Consider the following 22,698-nt stretch of genomic DNA (forward strand, 5'->3'; position numbering starts at 1 on the left):
AATTCTGCTGCCCTTCTCACTTCCTGAATTTTCTGTTCCTCCACATGAATTTTTACCATCTTTGCAAGTGAGTTTTTAAACTCCTCCAGCAGAATAATGGCTCTTAGAGCCTCAAAGGTCCTTTCTACTTTCAAAGCATGCACCCATTGATCAAAATGACTGTTTAATTCTTTTGAACTCAACATAAGTCTGACCTGATTCCTTCTTTGTGTTTCTGAGCCACTGTTTCTATGCTTCTGGTGTTCATTCATAAGCACTTAAAATAGCCTGGGTAACCTCTTCATAATCTCTTGATTCCTCATCTGAAAGTGCGGCAAATACCTCACCTACTCTGCCTACCAGTTTAGTCTGAACTAGCATTTCCCATAAATCCTCTGACCACTCCATCTGCCGAGCCAAATTTTCAAATGAAGTAAAGAAGGCTTCAACATATTTCTCATAAGTATGTGGCAGAGTTTTGACATATTTATATATATCACTAACTCCTCTTTTCATCTCCATCCTGTTAACTTGACTTTGCTGACTAAATCGCAACTTCTCAAGTTCAAATTCTCTCTCCCTTTGTGCTCTCTCTCTTTGCAACTCGGAACCTTCTCTCTCTCTCTTTTTCCTCTCTCTCTCTGTCTCCCTTTGTTTATCTTCTAACTCCATTTTCCTCAATTGTAATTTAAGTTTTTCTACCTCTACTGTACTTGTCTGTTTCTCTGACACAGCTAAGTGTTTGAAGTAATTCCTTTACAATTTCAGCTTTAGTTTTGACCTTGGTTAAACCCAAATCTAACTTATTTGTTAATTCTAAAAGTTTGGCCTTTTTCTTTTCTTCTAAACTTTCTTGACAAATTTGAGAATCATCTTCAAATCCCAGAAATTTTAAAATCCATTTCTGTCAATTTAACCAACCACAAGTCACTGAAATTAAACAAACTGTCTCACACCAACGTTTTATTTAAAGATCTAGGACACTAATCTGCAAGTGTTTAAATCAGCCGGGAATTTTCGTATCCCCAAATCTATTCAAATCTGTCTAAACCAGTTCAAATCCTGATGACAAGCCCTCACACTGTTACAACACAGGGTAAACCCTCCTGCTTAATTTAAACTAGCAACACAGAAAAGAATTATCCCGTACAGTAATCCGCGAAAATTCAAGAGGCTAAGTACTATTTAAGGTAAAAATTAACAGCTTTATTTCTTAAAGTATAACAGAGAATAATTAGCTTACAACTATTTACAACTCCTTCCTCTAACCTATCTTTTAATTTCCCCTCTACAATACTGGTCTGATAAAAATCCTGATTAAGATTTACAAAAACAAAACTTCTTATCTCAAAACCAGGCAGCTTTTGGTTCTTTTCTGTATTCCTGTCTTATTTTCTTCTTCTTGAGGATTCTGCTTCACAGGTTACAGATTGATGTAGGTTCCTTTTCGATAGCTATTTTTCGGGCAGTCTTTACATGCTGGTGGCTTGGCAGTTCGCCTCCCAACTGTTCAATTTTCTCTGGTCTTATACCCCCAAAGCATTGGATTATGTCACTGGCTTTTAAGGTTATCAATATACGCAATTCAAACTTGATTGGAGGTTGATATTTCAGGGTATAATTTAAACTGATTGGCTGAATTTGAATTTGTTGCTGTCTCCAGGCAACCAGCTAACCAAGTTGTTTGACCAAATGTTACTTTTTTTTCAGAACACTTGGTGCTGTCAGGTAATTCTTCTAGCTTTTAACTTCCTTAAAGGTACAGTATACCCACATCTTCATAACATTAACAAGAAATAATCTCCCTTAATTGGCGACTTGCTGCTGCATAGTGAGAAAAATCACCTCGCCGCTTATCAAAAAGATGACTGTGGCAGCAGGGTAGAAAGTGTTCGGGCTCTCTGCCTGTATGTTCCCACTCACTTGGCTAGCCGTATTCTTCTTCATTCTTCATTTTTTGTTTTGTTTCTTTTGTAGGAAAGTTCACCTTTTCTTCTTTTCTCCAGCTCCAGGGTGAAGGAATGCAGTTGTGAGGGCGTCCAGACGTCCTTTCCTTGTGGCCATTGTGGCCGTAGTTTTATCAAAGGCTTCATCGTCAGTGGGTCTGGTCCATTCCTTGTAGCGGTGGTGCAGTGGTTTCTGTTGTGCCATATGTGGTTCTGGTCCATTCCTCGTGCCTATGGTGGCAATGTGGCAGCTCTGGGCTGTCACTGAAGTGGTAATGGCTTGAGTGATGGTTTCAATGTTTACACCTTAGTGGTCCAGTCTGACCCTCTTTGTTAAGGCAGCAATGCAGTGGTTTTGGTGTTGGCTTCAGTGGTGGTAGTGTGGTGGGTCCGGTTTGGAAATCCTTGCTTTGGTGACCTCATGGACAGCTTTGATGGCAGTGTCCCATAGCCACTCCATAAACCCAGGAGCCGTGGAGGGAACAAAAGATAAACTTTGCCCGAACTTTGTCTCAATTATTTCTTTTTATAATTTCTGTAATTAAAATGGCGCCAAATTATGGCGACTAATACACATCTCACTGTATTTTTGTAAATACAAGTGACAATTAATTGCTGTTCTATTCTAACATTGAGTTATAGAGCTATACAGCACGGAAACAGACTCTGCGGACCAACTCCTCCATGTCGACTGGTTATCCTAACATAATCTAGTCCCATTTTCCGCTTGGCCCATATCCCTCTAAACCCTTCCTATTCATAGACCCATCCAGGTGCCTTTTAAATGTTGTAATTGTACCAGCCTCCACCACTTCCTCTGACAGCTCATTCCATACATGAAAACGTTGCCCCTCAGGTCGCTTTTAAATCTTTCCCCTCTCACATTAAACCTACGCCCTCTAGTTTTGGACTCCCCTGTCCCGGCAAAATATCTTGTCTATTTACCCTATCCATGCCCTTCATGATTTTATAAACCTCTATAAGGTCACCCCTCAGCCTCCAAAGTTCCAGGGAAAATAGCCCCAGCCTATTCAGCTTCTCCTTGTATCTCAAACCCTCTAAACCTGGCAACATCCTAGTAAATCTTTTCTGAACCCTCTCATGTTTCATAACATCCTTCCTATAGCAGAGAATTGCATGCAATATTCTAATAGTGGCCTAACCAATGACCTGGACAACCATAACATGACCTCCCAACTTCTATACTCAATGCACTGACCAATAAAGTAAAGCATACCAAACACCTTCTTCACTATCCTAACTACCTGGAACTCCACTGTCAAGGAACCATGGACCGGCAATCCAAGATCTCTGATCAGCAACACTCCCCAGGACTTTACCATTAAGTGGATAAGTCCTGCTCTGATTTGCCTTTCCAAAATGCAACATCTCCCATTTATCTAAATTAAACTCCATTTGTCACTCCTTGGTCCATTGGCCCATCTGATCAAGATCCTGTTGTCCTCTGAGGTAACCTTCTTCGCTGTTCACTACACCTCCAATTTTGGTGTCATCTGCAAACTTACTAACTATACCTTTCTATGTTCACATCCAAATCATTTATATAAATGATGAAAAGCAGTGGACCCAGCACTGATGACCGATCTTCTATATGAACGCCACTTTCCTGCTCTCTGCTGTAAACTCATTGATTCTCCTACTCCTCAAACATCTGCAGATTTCATGCTTAAATATACTCAGTGACTGAGTTCTGTGTGCCTCAGATCTGTGCGATTGGAAATTCTAAACATTCTCTTCTGTGAAGAAATGTTTCCTCAGTTTTAAATGGCCAAAACCTTATCATGGAAGTATGGCCAAGGAAAAGAGTGTCCAGCAAAAAATACAGAAGATGTTGTAAGGTACTAAAGTGGGGATTTGCATTAGAAACACTGGAACAAAGGCCTTTCAAATCCATCTTACCTTTGTTGCGTTTCTGTTTGCATAGTTCACACAGGCATTGTGACTCTGGTTCAACCACTACAAAAATTTAAAAAAACAATCATCAATGCATACAAATTGTCAACCAAGGACGTAGTCAACAATCCATTATTGAGAAATAATCTTACCTACGCCTGAATCAGTGAGAGAAAAGGAAAGATATACAGACTAGCAAACTTTAGGCTCTGATTCCTGTTGAGTTTGTCCATATTAATCCATATGACAACTGGCCTGAGCAGAAAAACTGAAAACCAGCAGGTGCTCCCTTCCTTAATTCTTATCCAATGATCCATGACCTGTCAAAGAATTAGCAATGCTGCCCCAATGATCAGAGAGCTCACGAATTCAAAATACCCAGGTTTACATTAGAATGGCCATTTTGATATTCAAAGACCATAAAAGTAGAAGGAGTAGCCATTTGGGCCTACGAAGCTGCTTCACCATCTTGTTACTCAGTTACATCATTCTGCACTATCCAAAATTCCTTGGGTTCTTAGAACCATAAAGATTTGTTGATATTTGTCTTGAACAGACTCAACAACCGAGCATTTGGGGTGGCATGGTGGCTCAGTGGTTCGCACTGCTGCCTCACAGCGCCAGCAACCAGAGTTCGATTCCCGCCTCGGGTGACTGTCTGTGTGGAGTTTGCACATTCTCCCTGTATCTGTATGGGTTTCCTCCGGATGCTCCGGTCTCCTCCCACAATCCAAAGATGTGCAGGTTAGGTGAATTGGCCATGCTAAATTGCTCATAGTCAGGGGTAAATATAGTGTAGGAGAATGGGTCTGGGTGGGTTACTCTTCGGAGGGTCGGTGTGGACTTGTTGGGCCGAAGGGCCTGCTTCCATACTGTGGAGAATCTAATCTAATCTAATCCCTGGGGCCTTATAGTAGAGGAATCCAAAGGTACACAACACTTTTTCTCTTCATCTCAGCCCTAAATGGCCAACCGCCTATCCTGAAAATGTGACTAGTTACCTCAGACATCTTGTGCAACCCGAGCAGTGTGGCTTGGACTGTGAGAAGATGGGAATTAAGTGAGAGAGGGAGTTCGAGTAAGGGGCAAGTGAGGAGATACTCCTCTCTTTTTTGACTTTTATCACCAAATAATGAAACAGAGTTTGATTTTACTTCAGTAGAGGTGAAAAACAAGTATACGCCCCTCTTCCACACAAAAATACAACAGTAAAGTTAAACCAATTCTGCTAACAAATAAAAAGTTAAAGATTGCATTTGTCAAAGGAAGTGGCTTCAAAGGTTTCCACAAAATGTTTTAACCCCAACAATTAGGACCAATTTATAATTCAACACAGGATAACCATGAAATGGATGAAAAGGGAAAAAAGAATATTAATACAAGTGAGTGAGGAACAGAAAGTAAGCTTTCTAAGTATTCTGTTATATGTTTATTGTAGACTATAGCATTTTCCCCATTACTGATGCAAGGCTAACTGATTTGTAATTCACTGAGTTTTCTCTCCCACCTTTGTTAAACAGTGAAGTTATATTTGCCATCCTCTAATTTATACTGCTTGGGGTGGCATAGTACGGCTTAATGGTTAGCACTGCTGCCTCACACTTCCAGGGGCCTAGGACTGATTCCACTTTTGGGTGACTGTATGGAGTTTGCACGTTTTCCCTGTGAGTGCGTGGGTTTCCTCCAGGTGCTCTGGTTTCCTCCCACAGTCCAAAGATGTTCAGGTTAGGTGGATTGGCCATGCTAAGTTGCCCATAACATTAAAGGAATGTGTAGGCTAGGTGAATTAGCCAAGGTAAATGTTAGTTTATGTACATCTGGGGAATGTTATTTGAAGGGTCGGTGAAGAGTCATTGGGCAGAATGGCCCCTTTTCACATTGTAAGGATTCTGTGCTCCCGAGTCTGTAAAATATTGGAAGATGACCAGCAACACCTCCAATATTTCCCTTTCATAATCAGGGAGGCAGAGTAGCAGGCCCTGAGGATCTATAAGTCTTTAGTTTAAATTCAATTAATAGTTCTGGAATTGAAAAATAATCTCAGAATAGTGACCATCATTGATCATTGTAAAAACCTATCTGGTTTGCCAATGTTCTCACCTGATCTGGTTGCTTTGTGACTTCAGTTTCACAGCAATATAGTTGTCTCTTTAGTGCCCTCTGGACTGGCCTGCCAAGTCATTCAGTTGAATGGTAATTAAGGGTGGGCAACATATGTTGGACTTGTTGATAATATTCATTATCCATGAAAGAATAAAGTACAAGAAATTCAATGGGTATTGGAATGTTCTACCTGAGAGGGCTGTGCAAGTTCAATCACTGAGTCAAGTTCAAATCAAACACCGTTAGATATTTGGGTACAAATGATATCCAGCGATATGGAGATAGCCCAGGAAAATGGCATGGAGACGATCAGCCATGATCTAACTGAATGGCAGAGCAAACTCAATGGGGCTGAATGGCTCTATTCCTGCTCTTAAATTCCTAATTGCATTCCAACAAGAGTAGGCACCTTGTGGGAGGCAGAAGGGGAGGGGTTGACTTTTCTAAGTAAAGACAATGAACAGCGATTACATTTGTTAGTTTAGTTACATCCTCAAAGAATTCCAGTGAATTAATTAGGCATGACCTGCATTTCATAAACCACGTTGGCTTGGATTTATTGCCATTACAAGTTAATTGCTTCCTTTTTAATAGACATCAATGTTTTTCCTACTGTACATGTCAAACTAATAGCCCTATTATTGCTTTGACCTCTTTTCAATAGAAGCACTGGAATCTCAAATATTTTCAATTATCTGTTACTAAGTTCTATGAGAAGTGGAAAATTTCAACTATGGGTCAGCTTTTCTCCATATCAATTCACTATTCCTGTGTGCATTCCGTCTGCTCTGCCTCATGAATATTTGAGGATTTTATTCGACCTTTTAGGTGCTGACCTTTGTACTCTTCACAACTCCGCAAATGGTACACCTCACTGAGTGAGATGCTGTGAATTAAATATTGCATTCCAGTCACACTTCTTCAACTCTTCCATTTAATTTATTCAAACTTACTGCGCTTCCAATAACGTGACCTCTAAGGGCTCATGTGTCTCACTGTTCAGGTGGACAACTTATGAATGTCCCTAATGTCTCAAATTCAAATTGATTTTTTTTCTATGTTACTGTTAGCTACTTATTTACAAAATTGCCATCCAGAAAGAAAAGTAGCCCATATGCCATGAGTTGTTCTGCCATTCAGTTGGCCAATCTGTATTCAACTTTATTTACTCGCCTTGCTTCTTTAATCCTTCATATCCTTGTCCAGCTGATGTCTGTCAAGGTTCATTTGATGCTCAGTCTCAACAGTTCTGGGGTAGAGAGTTCCATGTTTTCACTGTCCTCTCTTCGAAAAGGTGCTTCTTGGTTCAATCTAAGCAATTTAGCTCAGATTAAATTTTAAAATTACCTTATTCTGAATTCCCATAATTGGAAGAAACACTTCCTTTCTAACTAGCCCACTAACCTGTAAATTCCAGAGGGGAGTCAAGAGTGTGGTGCTGGGAAAGCACAGCAGGTCAGCAGCATCTGAGGAGCAGGAGAATTGACGTTTCGGGCATAAGCCCTTCATCAGGAAGATGAATCCAGAGGGGAGGTGAGAATGAATTTGCTCGACATCAAGGCTACATTTGACTAAGTCTTATTTCAAGGAGCCCAATTAAAATTAGAGCCAATAGGAATCAGGGATAAACTCTCTGCTATTTGGAGTCATATCTGGCACAAAAGAAGATGGTTGTGGTTATTGGAGATCAGTCATCTCAGCTTAAGGACATTTCTGCAGGAGTTTTGCAGGGCAGTGTCCTAGGCCCAACTATCTTCAGCTGCTAATTCAATGACTGTTTGTCCATTATAAGGTCAGAAGTAGATATAATTGCTGATGATTGTTAAGCATCATTGAAGACTCTTCAGATACTGAAGCAGGCCATGCCCAAATGCAGCAACATCCAGAACTGGGTTGACAAGTGACAAATATTCACACCATGCAAATGTCAATCAAGGATCATCAACGAATGGTATCACCATCATTGAATCTGTTGTCAATATTCTGTGTGTTACCATTGACCAGAAACTCAACTGGACTCACCGCTTAAACACAGCAGCTACAAGAGCAGATCAGAGGCTAGGAATACTGTGGCAAGTAACTTGCCTCCCGAAAGCATGCCCACCACCTACAAGGCACAAATCAGGAGTGTGGTGTAATACTCTCTACTTGCCTAGATTAGTACAGCTCCAAAAGATTGACACCGTCCAAGACAAAACAGCCCATTTAATTGGCACCATATGCACAAATGTTGTCTCTGTAGGGGCAGTGTGTGGCATCTGCTCGATACACTGCAGAAAATAATTACGGCTCCTTTGAAAGTATCTGTACATGAGTTACACCATCCAGAAGAAAAAGGTCAGCAGATACATGAGAACACCACTACTTGCAAGGTCCCCTCCAAGCCATTCACCATCCTTCTTTGGAAATATATCACTGTTCCTTCAGTGTTATTGGGTCAAAGTCCTGGAACTCTCTCTCTAACAGCATTGTGGATGTACCTGTACCAAATGAACTGCTGTGGTTAAGGCAAAGGGATGGGCAATAAATGCTGGACAAGCCAGTGACACCCACATTCCCTGAATAAAAAAAACTCCTTTAAATGCTCAAACATCTATTACCTCAGCACTTTTTTTATATCTAACTACTAGTAAATCATAAAAATGGATATGAACTTTGCAAAATACTCAATATATACTACAGTCCATTCTTTCAGACCAAAGTTTTGTCAGGAAGCAACATTTTTAAGAGATATATTTAATGACATAGGAAAACATACAAGTTGAAGGAGCCTCTTGACCAATTTCAGGATTAAAATTGGAGAGAATCTAGGTGCCCATAGCTGCCAGTTGTGGAAGGTGATGGATAACAATTACACAAGAAACATTTCATACATTAAAGCAGATTGTGTTAAGTTGCTACTCCTTCTGTTACTGGTACACTGAAAAAACCCCTCTTTTTTTACTCTTACGAGCTATTTTTTAGTATCTCCCAAACTTACAAACATCAGCTGACAAGGGAAGTAGTGCGTGGGAACGCCATCACCTTCAAATACCCTTCCAAGTCAAGCATCGTTTCAACTTGGAAATATAATTGCTGTCCTTTCAAACATCACTGGGTCAAAATCCTGAACTCTGTCAACAAAATTGCAGATATCTTTTTTAAATTCATTCACAGGATAAGAGCATCACTGGCTAGGCCAACATTTAGTACCCATTCCTAATTGCCCAGTGGTTAGTTAAGAGTCAACAATATTGCTGTGGGTCTGGTGTCACATGTAACCCTGACCAAGTAAGGGTGGCAGCTTCCAGAATATTAGTGAACCAAATGGGGTGTTTCACCAATAATTGGCAATGGATTCATGGTCATCATTAGACTCTTAATTCCAGATTTTTATTGAATTCAAATTCCACCATCTGCAGCAATAGGATTTGAACCCAGGTCCCCAGATCATTACCTGGGTCCCTGGATTAACAGTCTAGTGATAATACCACTAGGCCATCACCTCCCCCCAGACAACAGGATAAAATTACAACAGGATATTGATTGATTAGGTAAATGAACAAAGCTATAGCAGGTATATTTTAATACAAGCAAGTATAAGGTTATCTGTTTCTAACCGAGAAAGGATAGATCAGTGTATTTTTAAGAAAGCACAAAATTATATACAGTGAGTGTTCAATGAGATTTGGATAGCTCTTTAAAATGCCATGAACAGGTGGAGAAAATAGTCAAAAAGGCTAATGGAATGCTGGCTTTCATATCTAAAGAGCTGCAGCATAGCAATGCAGATGTTATGCTGCAGTTGTACAAAACCCTAGGTGGACCCAACTTAGAGTACTGTGAGCAGACCTCAGCATCACACCTTAGGAAGGGTGGCTTTGGAGCGAATTCAGCGCAGGTTGCAAAGATGATACCTGGACTTCAGGGGTTAAGTTTTGAGGAGAAATTACACTAATTAGGCTTTTATTCTCTAGAATTCTAGAAGGTTAAGGGGTGATCTATTTGATGTACTTAGAATATTAACAGGGAAAGACAAGGTAGATAAAGATAAACTATTTCCACAGACAGAACACTCTGGAAGCAGGGGACACAGTCTCAGGGCCAGGCTATGCTGGAAAGTACTTCTACACAAAAAGAGACATGGAGGTTTGGAACTCTCTTCCTCAAACAATAGTCAATGTTGATTCAATTGTCACATTTAAATCTGAGGGAAATAAATTATTATTAAGCAAGAGTATCAAAGGATATGAGCCCAAGGCAAGCATATGGAATTAGACCACAGATTGGCCATGATTTTATGGAATGACGGAATAGGCTTGAATGGTCTACTCCTGTTTCTATGTTCTGAAAACACCAATGATATCAGAGGGAATTGGATGCTATCTCTCTGTAGGATACATAGCTCCTGTTTAAAGTGCATTCTAAAAACATTTTCATTCAGCATGGTTTGTAAATTAGGGAAGTTTCCCAAACAGTCTTGTCCCATTTTCATTTTAGTGTAGTTACAGTGCATCTTCAGTCCTTTTAAAAAAACTGTCACATCACTCACCGCCTCCCCAATAACACAGCCTTTGTTCTCTGCCACTCATCACTTTCTTCCCTCATTCTTCCCTCTCGTGGCCTTCCACCCTGACCTTCATGTTTTTAGCATCTATGAACCCTCCTGTTTGACCGATCTTACTTGTTGCCTTTCCCGTTTTAACTTCCCTCTGACAACTAGCATACCTCTTCCCTCAACTTGTCTGGAGTTTGGAAGAGCAACGGATGATTTGACTGAAGTTTAAAAGATCCTGAATAGTCTTGACAAGATAGACATAGAAAGAATGTTTGCTTTTGTAGGTCAGTGAAGAATTAGGGGCACTGTTGAAAAAATAAGGGCCACCTTTTCAGGTAGAGAGGAGGGGAGTTTTTTTTTCCCTTAGAGGGCTGTGCGACTTTGGAACTCCGCTTCAGATGGTGGGGAGGCAGATATATTGAATATTTTTAAGGCGGAGGTAGATAGTTTCTTGTTAGACAGGGGGATTAAAGGTTATCGAGGGTTGAGTGTGCAAGGCCTGGAGTATTGTTGAGAGTGTGGTGTTGGAAAAGCACAGTAAGTCAGGTGGCATCCGAGGAGCAGAAGAACTGACGTTTCTCGCATAAGATTCCTCATGAAGGGCTTATACCCGAAACATCAATTCTCCTGCTCCTCAGATGCCACCTCACCTGCTGTGCTTTTCCAGCACCACGCTCTTGACTCTGATCTCCAGCATCTGCAGTCTTGACTTTCTCCTGGAGTACTGCGTACAGTTCTGGGCACATTATAGGAAGGTTGCAAATGCACTGGAGAGAGTTTAGAAGAGGTTTATAAGACTGGTTCCTGGGATGAGATACTTCAATTGTGAGATAAGATGGAAAATTTGAAACTGTTTTTGTCCAAGTGAGAGGCGAAGAGGAGATTTGGTGGAAACTTTTAAAATCATGAGGAATGTGGAAAGATTGGATTGGGAGAACACTCATAAATGCATTGAGAACCTAAGGGCACAGCTGTAGTGTTTTGCAAAAAAAGCAAATGAGATTTGTGAAAAGACTTTTCTTGTAGTGAGTATTAGGATCTGGAATGCACTGTCTGGAATTATGGTGGAGAAAGATTCAATCGCGGCATTCAAGAGGACACTGATTATTTAAACAGCAAAGATCTGCAGGGTTACAGGGAAAAGGCAGGAGATTGGCATTGTTAAAATGCAGACAGCTAGCCATGGTAGGCCAAATCACCTTCTTCTGCACCTTAACAGTTTTGCAATTCTGTGATTCATTTATGACTGGTTGTAGCAGTATTGCAGAACTTTGGCCATATCTGTGGTTTAGCATGCTTATACTCTTATGTTTTACCTTCACCAGGATGGCAGCTTTTTTTTTACAAAGAACAGATTCTACCTTGTATGCTCTCTTGCTGTTCTTCGTACACCAGTACTGAACCCCCAGTTTGATCATGATGGTAGAGTGGGGGGTACACTGGAAATGAGATTACCAAATGTAATTCAACACAATATTGCTAGCACTGATGGTCCAACTCACCTCGTAGATGGTAAAAATAAATAAAGACAATGTACGACTGAGCACCAAATAACTCTTAGCTCCTTCAGTAATCACTGTTTACCAGTAGATGTCACTTTCTGCAATAAGAAAACCCACCAAAAACGGATGCTGGAAATCAGAAACAAATACAGAAATTGTAGGAAAAACTCAGTTCTGAAGAAGGGTCATTGGACTCGAAACATTAACTCTACTTTCTCTCTGCAGATGCTGCCAGACCTGCTAAGTTTTTGCAGCAATTTCTATTTCTGTTTCTCATTTTTGACATTAGACAAGATATTGGTTCAAGAAGCAGAGATGGGTATCCACAATGACCTATCTTTGCAATTCACAGATGCAGTCACATTGGTTGTTGGGGTTCTTCCATTATTTGGGGTTCAATTAATATTTTGGACTTATCCTTTATATTTCCTCTTTTTATTGTTAAATCAATAATAAGCCATTCTGTGAGGAAGAGAATATTAATGGGGGAGGGGAGGTTAACCAGATCTCAGTCATTGGTAATCCATTAAAAAGGGACAATTACGCAGAACTTAGAATTGCACGGTAAAGTAGTTATGAGTCAGCATGGCTTTGTCAAGGGGAGGTCATACTTGACAAATTTGTTACAATTCTTTAAGAAATAACAAACAAGTCAGACAAAGGAGAGCCAAAAGGTGTGATATATTTGGATTTCCAGAATGTCTTTGACAAGGTGTCACACAGGAAGTTGTGAAATAAGCTAAGATAAAACTTGGCTGACCACAGAAGTAAGACTGACTGGTCTGTAATCGCCAGAAATTTCCCTACTCCCCTTGTTGAAAAGAGGAACAACATTCGCCTCCTTCCAATCCTCCAGTACAACTCCCATGGAGAGTGAGGAGGCAAAGGTCTTCGCCAGTGGTTTAGCAACCTCCTTTCTCTCTTCCCGGAGCAGCCTACGATACATCTGGTCGGGCCCTGGGTACTTACCAATCTTAATGTTTGACAAAATTTCCAGCACATCAACTTCAGCAATCTAGATCTTGTCAAGCCTGTATTCCAGCTCCTCAAAGTTCTCATTCACAAGGTCCCTTAGTGAAAACTGACGCACAAATCATTCAGGGCTTCTATCTGCTCAGACTCCTCACACAAGTTCCCTACGCTATACCTGACCAGCCCTACCTTCTCCCTGATCATTCTCTTATTCCTCATATATGAATAAAATGCAAGTTCTTTGAGGAGGTGACAAGACAGGTTGATGAAGGTTGAGCAGTGGGTGTGGTGTACATGGACTTCAGAAAGGCATTTGATAAAGTTCTCCATGGTAGACTCATTCATAAAGTCAGAAAGTATGGGATACAAGAAGGTTTGGCTATCTGGATTCAGAATTGGTTGGCTGACTGAAGGCAGAGAATGGTTGGAGATGAAAATTATTCTGCCTGGAGTGCATCCGCAGGGCTCTGTTCTTGAGTGTCTGCTCTTTGTAGTTTTTATAAATGACTTGGATGAGGAGGTTGAGGAGTGGGTTAGTAAATTTGCAGATGACACAAAGGTTGGAGGTGCCATTGAGAGTATCAAGGGCTATTAGGGGGCGGCACGGTGGTTAGCATTGCTGCCTCATAGCACCAGAGACCCGGATTCAATTCCTTCCTCAGGCGACTGACTGTGTGGAGTTTGCACATTCTCCCCGCGTCAGCGTGGGTTTCCTCCAGGTGCTCTGGTTTCCTCCCACAAGTCCAAAAATGTGGAGGTTAGGTGAATTGGCCATACTAAATTGCCCGTAGTGTTAGGTGTAGGGGAATGGGTCTGGGTGGGTTGCGCTTTGGCAGGTCGGTGTAGACTTGTTGGGCCTTGAAGGGCCTGTTTCCACACTGTAAGTAATCTAATCTATTGCAGGCTGCAGCGCGACATAGACAGGATGCAGAGCTGGGCTGAGAAATGGCAAATGGAGTTCAACCTGGATAAATGAAGTGGTGCATTTTGGAAGATCGAACTCGAATGCTGAATATAGGATTAAAGACAGGATTCTTGGCGGTGTGGAGGAACAGAGGGATCTGGGTGCGCAAGTATATAGATCTCTCCAAGTTGCCACCCAAGTGAGTAGGGTTGTTAAGAAAGCATATGGTGTTTTAGCTTTCATTAACAGGGGGATCGAGTTTAGGAGCCGCGAGGTTTTACTACAGCTCTACAAGTGCCTTGTGAGGCCACACTTGGAATATTGTGTCCAGTTCTGGTCGCCATACTATAGGAAAGATACAGAGGCTTTGGAGAGGGTACAAAGAAGGTATACCAGGATGCTGCCTGGACTGGAGGGCTTGCCTTATGAAGAGAGGTTGACTAAGCTTGGACCTCTCTCTCTGGAGAGAAGGAGGAAGAGAGGAGACCTGATCGAGGTATACAAGATAATGAGAGGAATAGATTGAGTTAATAGCCAGGGACTTTTGGATTAGTGGTGCTGGAAGAGCACAGCAGTTCAGGCAGCTTCCGAGGAGCAGTAAAATTGACGTTTCGGGCAAAAGCCCTTCATCAGGAATAAAGGCAGAGAGTCTGAAGCGTGAAGCATGGAGTCAGGAATAAAGGCAGAGAGCCTGAAGCGTGAAGCGTGGAGAGATAAGCTAGCGTATCTCTCCACGCTTCAGCCTCACTGCCTTTATTCCTGATGAAGGGCTTTTGCCCGAAATGTCGATTTCGCTGCTCCTTGGATGCTGCCTGAACTGCTGTGCTCTTCCAGCACCACTAATCCAGAATCTGGTTTCCAGCATCTGCAGTCATTATTTTTACCTAGCCAGAGACTTTCCCCAGGGTAGGATTGACTGGCACGAGGGGTCATAGTTTTAAGATATTAGGAGAAAGGTATAGAGGGGAACGTCAGAGGAAGGTTCTTTACGCAAAGAGTTGTGAATGCATGGAATGCATTGCCAGCGGTGGTGGTGGAAGCAGAGTCATTAGGGACATTTAAGTGACTGCTGGACATGCACATGGATAGAGTGAGTTGAGGGGTGCATAGGTTAAGTTATTTTATTTTACGTTAGGATTAATTCTCGGCACAACATCTTGGGCCAAAGGGCCTGTTCTGTGCTGTACTGTTCTATGTTCTATGGTGTTAAGAGCAAAGTACTGGCATGGATAGTGGATTGGCTGACTGGCAAAAGATAGAGAGGAGCGACAAAGGTGACTTTTTTAGGATGGCAGCCGGTGACTAGTGGAATTCGACGGGGTCAGTGTGGGAACCACAACTATTCTTGTTATACATCAATGATTTGGATGAAGGAACTGAGGGCACAGTTGACATTGGTGGAGGGACAGGTAGTGTTGAGGAAGCGGAGAGGCTACAGAGGACTTGGACAGGCTAGGAAAATGGGAAAAGAAGTGGCAGATGGAATACAATGTTGGAAAGTGTCAGGTTATGCATTTTGGTAGGAAGAAGACAGGTGTAGACTATTTTCTAAATGGGAATTGCAGTCCTATTTCTGGATTCCTTCAGGTTAACATGATCGTGCAGTTGGCAGTTAGGAAAGCCAATGCAATGTTAGTATTTATTTAGAGAGGGCTAGAATACAAGAACAGGGAGGTTCTTATACTGCTAAAACTATAAGGCTCTGGTCAGACTGCATCTGAAATATTAGCAGCAGTTTTGTTACCCATACTAAGGAAGGATGTTCTGATCTTGGAAGGAGTCCAGCGGAATTTTACAAGAATGATCCAGGGATGAAGGGTTATCATATGAGAAGTGGTCGAGGATGTTGGGTATGTACTTGGAGTTTAGAAGGGTGAGGATCGTCTCTTTGAAACTTACAGTAAACTGAGAGGTCTGCTTAGATTGAATGTGGAGAAGATTTTTCTATTAGTAAGAGAGACTAGTACCAGAGGGCACAGACTCAGAGTGAAGGGATGACCCTTTACAATTTAAATGAGGAGGAATTTCTTCAGCCTAGATGGTTAATCTGTGGACCTTATTGCAACAGAAGACTGGGGAGGCCAAGTCATCCAGTGTATTTAAGGCAGGGATAGATAGATTTTTGATTGGTAATGAGATCAAGAGGAGAAGGCAGAAGAAAGGGGTTGAGAAATATATCAGCCATGATCAAATGGTGGAGCAGACTCGATGGGCTGAATGGCCTACTTCAGCAGGACTGGAGTGTCCAAATTAGGTGAAAGATGTTAAGTAATTGTGGTAGACACATGGAGATAGCTTGAATACCGCAGAGTGGGAAATACTCATTTTGGCAAGGTTAGGACATCACAAGGAGTGCCAGAGTGTGGTATGGGAATTATGTAGAGTATGCACATAAGTGTATACATTAGACCAACTAGTCCAATATGGTTTCACATGAATTTTGTTTACCTCACTTCAGCTTATCTTTCCATTCCTTTTTGGTTTCCACATTCATCTGGTCACCTATTACAGGGTATTAGCTATTAAGCCTCAACCACTTCCCACAATTTTTATTGTCTCAATAAATAAATTTTTCCTCATTTCCCTAGTATACTTATTAGCTAAAAGTGAAAATTTTGAGGAGTACTGACAACAGCTATATTCAAAATGAGGAGAGAAGGTGAAAGAAACCAGCTCGGTTTGGCAGAGCGGTGTGCAAGATCAAGAATGAAGGAATCATAGCCACCTATAGCACAGAGAAAGGCCTTTTGGCCCACTGACTCTGCTCCAAGGAAAACAACCCCAGTCTGTCAAATCTTTCATCAGAAATGAAACTGTCCAGCTGAGGCAACCTCCCGGTACATCTCCCCTTCACCCTCTCCAGTGAACTCACATCCCTTCGATTATGTGGATTCCTGAATGCTCTACCTACGACCGAACTAACATTTTATACAGTTCCAGCACCACCACCCTGTTAGAACATAGAAGAATACAGCGCAGTACAGGCCCTTTAGCCCTCGATGTTGCGCCGATCCAAGCCCACCTAACCTATACTAACCCACTATCCTCCATATACCTATCCAATGCCCGCTTAAATGCCCATAAAGAGGGAGAGTCCACCACTGCTACTGGCAGGGCATTCCATGAACTTACGACTCGCTGAGTGAAGAACCTAACGTTCCAGTGCCTCCACATCCTTCCTATAGTATGGCGACCAAAACTGCACACAATATTCCAGATGCGGCCGTACCAGAGTCTTATACAACTGCATCATGACCTCAGGACTCCGGAACTCAATTCCTCTACCAATAAAAGCCAGTACGCCATATGCCTTCCTCACCGCACTATTTACCTGGGTGGCAACTTTCAGAGATCTGTGTACATGGACACCAAGATCCCTCTGCTCATCCACACTACCAAGTATCCGATCATTAGCCCAGTACCCCATCTTTTTGTTATTCTTCCCAAAGTGAATCACCTCACACTTAGCTACATTGTATTCCATTTGCCACCTTTCTGCCCAGCTCTGCAGCTTCTCTATATCTTGCTGTAACCTGCCACATCCTTCCTCACTGTCAACAACTCCTCTGACTTTCGTATCATCCGCAAACTTGCTCACCCAACCTTCTAACCCCTCCTCCTGGTCATTTATAAAAATGACAAACAGCAATGGTCCCAAAACAGATCCTTGCGGAACACCGCTAGTGACGGCACTCCATGAAGAAACTTTGCCATCAACTACTACCCTCTGTCTTCTTCCATCCAGCCAATTCCTAATCCGAACCTCCAACTCACCCTCTATGCCATATCTCCGTATTTTCTGCAGTAGCCTACCATGGGGAACCTTATCAAACGCCTTACTAAAATCCATATATACCACATCTACCGCTTTCCCCTCATCAACCTCCTTCGTCACCTTTTCAAAGAATTTCTTAAACTTTATGCCTCAGTTAATAAAACCAAGTATACCATATGCCTTCTTAACTATTTTATTCACCTATCCTGATGCCTGAAGGGATTGCTGCTGTCCAAGATCATACCAAGGTCCCTGTGATCCTCAGTGCCTCCCAGGGTCCTCGCCTACTTATCATCTGTTTGTCCAACCCAAGTGCATTACCTCATGCTCCAGACTAAATTCCATTTGCCACTGATTAATCCATTTAACCAGCCCGTCTAAATCTTCCTGTAATCTAAAAGTACCCTCCTCACTATTTGCCACCCCACCAATTTCGGTATCATGTGCAAACTTGCTGTTCAAACTTCCTATCAGAGTGTTCACAATCTGATTCTCTAACACTGTCAAAAGCATGCTCTACATACATTGATTTACTCATGACATGGTTACAAAGCCAAACAATTCTCCTTACCTGCCAGAAAACAGTAGTTCCCAATGTCTGCTGAGGAAGGAGAAGGCCAACCACCTAGAGAGAGCAGAAGGACTGATTAGACAATGAACCGTATGAACCGCATACTGGATTGTTCAAAATATAAAGGTCAGATAAGGTTCAAATGAATACAAGTCTTCTGCCTACCATCCACTCTTGCTTGGTTCCTGGTCAACCAACAGATCTCATTTAAACTGCTTGTGTCTGTGTTAAAATCCCTTTGCTTATATTATCTCCATAAAATCCCCTCCAGAGAACCTTCATACTTTCCTCTCTGGCCTCTTGAATGTTCCAGTGGTCACATGCCTTTAGCTATCTGGATCTGAGGCTCTGCAATCTTCCGTCTTCCAATTCTTCCACCTTCTTTACAAAGCTCATTAAAAAAAAACTACCTCCAAGATTTTAGTCACCCCCTCCTAATATTACCTTCTTTGGCTCAAAGAAGGTTTCCAGTATTAAAAGCAATAAAGACAAATTAGCCAAAATCTATCAAAAGCTCGAATTGACTGAAAACCAGACACTTCTCTTTTCTGTGAAATCGAGGATGACTTGCCTGCTTTGCAGCTGTCCAATGTGACAGGCAGTACACACACACATTCTGAGGTGGACAACCAGATGCAATATTGGTATACACATCACAAGAGGCATCCAGGGACTGTGCATCAAATGGGCATTTTAGTTTCTTTGCATCTAAAAAAATGAGGCTTATTGTCTATTTTATGGTCCACCTCCCTAAATGTAATTGTTTTCCTCTGATTGCAGCCACCAAGGATGGTGCTCAACTTAAGCCATAAAGGAATAATTTCCAACCTCCACCAGAAAATGTAACAATATTTGCCTGATTACAAAGGTGGGCAGTGAAATAGTGCGTTAAAAACATCTGCATCTGGCCAGTGGTCACCCCATTTCTGCTTACTATCTTCTCAACCATTGTAGCTTAGGGTAGCTTTGATATGCTCAATCATGGGGTATCAACCTTACATTGTGAGCAAATGGCTAGGGCTGTATTCACAAGATTGCCAATAGGGCTGATCGTAGTCCCCACAGAATTGTGAGAATTCCAACATATATACTGACCTGTGAAAGTAGACTTGTGCCGGACAGGAGTAGGTAATCAACAGATTTCTCAACTTGTTCATTGGGGAATGGGAGCTTGGTTTGACTGCTCAATTTCAAAGGTGAATTTGAGCATAGGATGAAGTCTACCAAGGTGTTTGAGGAAATTCTCAGATGCAGATGTGGATTCAAATATAGTAAAAGTTTCATCTACAACTTGAAAGTATGCAAGGTATAGAAACTTAGTGGTCATTCTACTGAGAATACTTCTCATCCACACACAGTAGTGCTGAAACTGATAAATTCACATATATGATGAAAGTGACTAAGTCCTACATCCACATTGCCATGATATTGTGACCTAACAAAAATGCTAATGGCTTAGTGGTATGTTCATTTAAGACTAATATGTCAAAAAAATGCACTGTTGTTTGCAGGAAGAAGGAATATGTCCACATATTGTTGGAGCAACATTGAGGGCCGAAGGGCCTGTTCTGCACTGTATTGTTCTATGTTCTATATTACAGCTTTCTCAATGAAGAAAGTGCTCTGGTGACAGCCAATCCCAGCTGCGTTCTCATGAAAAAACCCCAACCAGAGTTGATCTGCCTCGAATGCATTTAATCAGTTAACTAAGGTTGACAGTAAATAGTTCCTGATGCATCTCAAGAATGATGGATCAACGCAGTATGCATCGTGAATTGCAGATTTTATAGGTATACACAGTGAGAGCACAGAAGTTGTCACTGAGCAATCACTGACATAATAATTACATATGGCCTTTACCAAGATGATTCCTATAAATACTTACAATTGGGGTCCCAAACGGAATATAGCCTGTAAGGAAGGAATAAAAAGACATTAATGCATCCTTTTACTGTCTGTTTCTCATTTATTTATTCACTATTTATTTACTCGTTACTCGTGGGCCGTGGGCTTTGCTGGCTGGGCCACCGTTTATTGCCTGTCCCTAGTTGTCCTTGGGAAGGTAGTGGTGAGCTGCTTTCTTGAACTGCTGAAGTACATGTGTTGTTGGCAAAGGAATTCCAGGATTTTGACCCAATAACACTGAAGGAATAGCAAAATATTCTAAGTCAGAATGGTGAATGGTTTGGAGGGGAACTTTCAGGTGGTAGTGTTTCTATGTATCAGCTGCCCTTGTGTTTCTGGATGGAAGTAGTCCTGGGTTTGGAAGGTGCTGTATAAGGATCTTTGGTGACTTTCTGCAGTGCATCTTGTAGATGGTACAAATTGCTGGTACTGAATATTGGTGCTTTGTCTGGATGGTGTCAAGCTTCTTGACTGTTGGTTGGGTTTCACAAGTCCAGGCAAGTAGGAAGTATTCCATTACACAACTAAGTTATGCCTTGTAGATGGTGGACAGGCTTTGGTGAGTCAGGAGGCAAGTTACTTGCAGCAGGATTCCTAGCCTCTGACCTGCTTTTGTATTTACGTTGAAGAGCTTATGCTCGAATGTTGACTCTCCTGTTCCTCCGATGCTGCCTGACCTGCTGTGCTTTCCAGCATCACACTTTTTGACTCTGATCTCCAGTGATGGTAATGCCATCGAATGCCAAGGGGTAGTGGTTAGATTCTTCTCTACCCAGGATCTTAGATTCTAATCTTTTGAATTACATTGGACAATAGCATGCTCTAAACCCTTGCACTCATCAAACATTTCAGTTTGTAACCTACTAATGTGTGCTGTATTTTTGCATTCATGCAGACATTGTTGCACTGATTTGCAGTGATCCGACTGTGCAGGCAGTGAGGACTGTTACATCATCTCAGCAGGAAATCAATGTTCCAACCTAACGTTACTGGACCATCAAATTTTAAATCCCGGATTTTGGCTTATTTATTTGTAAATTTTCTCACGTCTTAGCTAGGAAACATGGACTTCTTGTTCTGATACACTTTTATTAGCATTCCAGTTCACTTGACTAACCATTCTTTAGATAAGAATGGTCAGTGAAAGTACACAGGTTATGTTTCACTATAGAAGCATACCAAAAATGCACAGAGCTGAGTTCATCTATCATCATTCATTGTTAATGCTGTTAATCAGAATTGTCCAAATATAAGTAAGTCTTTTCTGCCACCAGTATCACAAACAGTAATTTTCAAGTCCTTCCAGATCAGAAGAAATAGGAACAGGAGGAGGTTGTTTGCCCTTTGAGCCTATATTCAATAGGAGCATGGCTGATCTGACACTTCTCACGTTCACTTTCCTGCCTTTTCCCCATAACTCTTAATTCCCCGACTGATCAAGAATCTAGGTATCTCAGCCTTAAATATACACAAAGGCTGCTCACAGCTCGCTATGGCAAGGAGTTCCAAAGACACACAATTCTCTGAGAGAAGAAATCCCACCTTACCTCAGTCTTAAATTGGCACTCCTTCTACACATTACTGCTCCAGCTAAATTTATTACTGCTTCTGACTAAATGCCATGAGCTGCAAAACAATTTTATACTGAAACCTGTAAATTGAGAACAATTGGGTACTGCTGGGGATTTCCGAAAGCAGATCCACGGGTTCCTGTTGTGACATTACAGACAGCACTGTGGGCCTTTCGTCAATTCTAACAAACTTACTGATGGCCTTGCTTACTGCTTGAATTGGATTTTGTAGTGAGGTGTCCTAATATGCAACATTACATCTTCAAACTCCTCTCTCCAAAAAGAAAGGTCCCAGGAAAATGGAGCAGACCATATCTGTCAAAGTCAGGGCTACTCACCTAAATACCCTAAGGCATGGAGAACAAAAGGAGGGTTACAATCTAGCAGGCCATAAGGTACGGATTATGTTTGTTTATTCTAAAATTACTTGGCATAAATTGACACCCTGTGAGTCTTGAAGCTATATGCCAAGAAGTGTCACGACTGAGTTGATCATCAGAGTCTGAGAGCAATCCTGTGCCATGAAGGTTATACTGACTCCCTTAAAGTGTAATCTGTCCATTATTTACATTAATTAAGTTTTACACAATATCATTTGTTGAAGGGTATCAAATCTTCTGCATTGGAGCAGCAGATGTAAAAAATTAATCATGAGATCCTTAGTTTTGTAATGTGAGCTGGAGTTTACACTTCACTGGTGATTTGAAAGTGGGAAGAGGGGTAGGCCTGTAAAATCCAACGTGAGGTCATCCTACCCTCCCAGACTGAAACTTTGAACACGAGGAATAGTCCCACAGCTGGCCCTCCTTTGAGCCTACTGAGGGCAATAACTAGTCAATCAATAGTCATTGAAGGGCTTAATCCTATTCCTACCAGTCAGTTACGAAGGAGGCCCCTGCCATATGGGAAGCCCAGCAGCTTCAGCTGTGAGCTTCTGTTGGGAAAGCTGGAGGGGGGAGGTGGTTGGGGTGAGAATCTCCTGTTCAGGTTCTTTTAGGCTGCTTTAGACAACGCTCAAG

General features: G+C 41.7%; 1 protein-coding gene across 5 annotated transcripts in view; it reads right to left on the bottom strand.

The window, feature by feature from the left end:
- Positions 1-22,698, bottom strand: part of LOC122549660 (sideroflexin-5-like) — a 327,471-nt gene that overhangs the window by 163,641 nt on the left and 141,132 nt on the right. For 4 of the 5 annotated variants that reach the window (XM_043689683.1, XM_043689511.1, XM_043689778.1 and 1 more), the window contains 3 exons: positions 20,089-20,114; positions 18,204-18,257; positions 3,846-3,902 (listed from right to left, as the gene is read on the bottom strand). In XM_043689683.1, coding sequence (XP_043545618.1) covers positions 3,846-3,902; positions 18,204-18,257; positions 20,089-20,114 — 137 coding nt within the window. The remainder of the gene's footprint in view (positions 1-3,845; positions 3,903-18,203; positions 18,258-20,088; positions 20,115-22,698) is intronic. The other variant, XM_043689593.1, reaches the window with a different exon arrangement.

The sequence above is a fragment of the Chiloscyllium plagiosum genome, chromosome 1 (genome assembly GCF_004010195.1).
Source record: "Chiloscyllium plagiosum isolate BGI_BamShark_2017 chromosome 1, ASM401019v2, whole genome shotgun sequence".
Classification (NCBI taxonomy): domain Eukaryota; kingdom Metazoa; phylum Chordata; class Chondrichthyes; order Orectolobiformes; family Hemiscylliidae; genus Chiloscyllium; species Chiloscyllium plagiosum.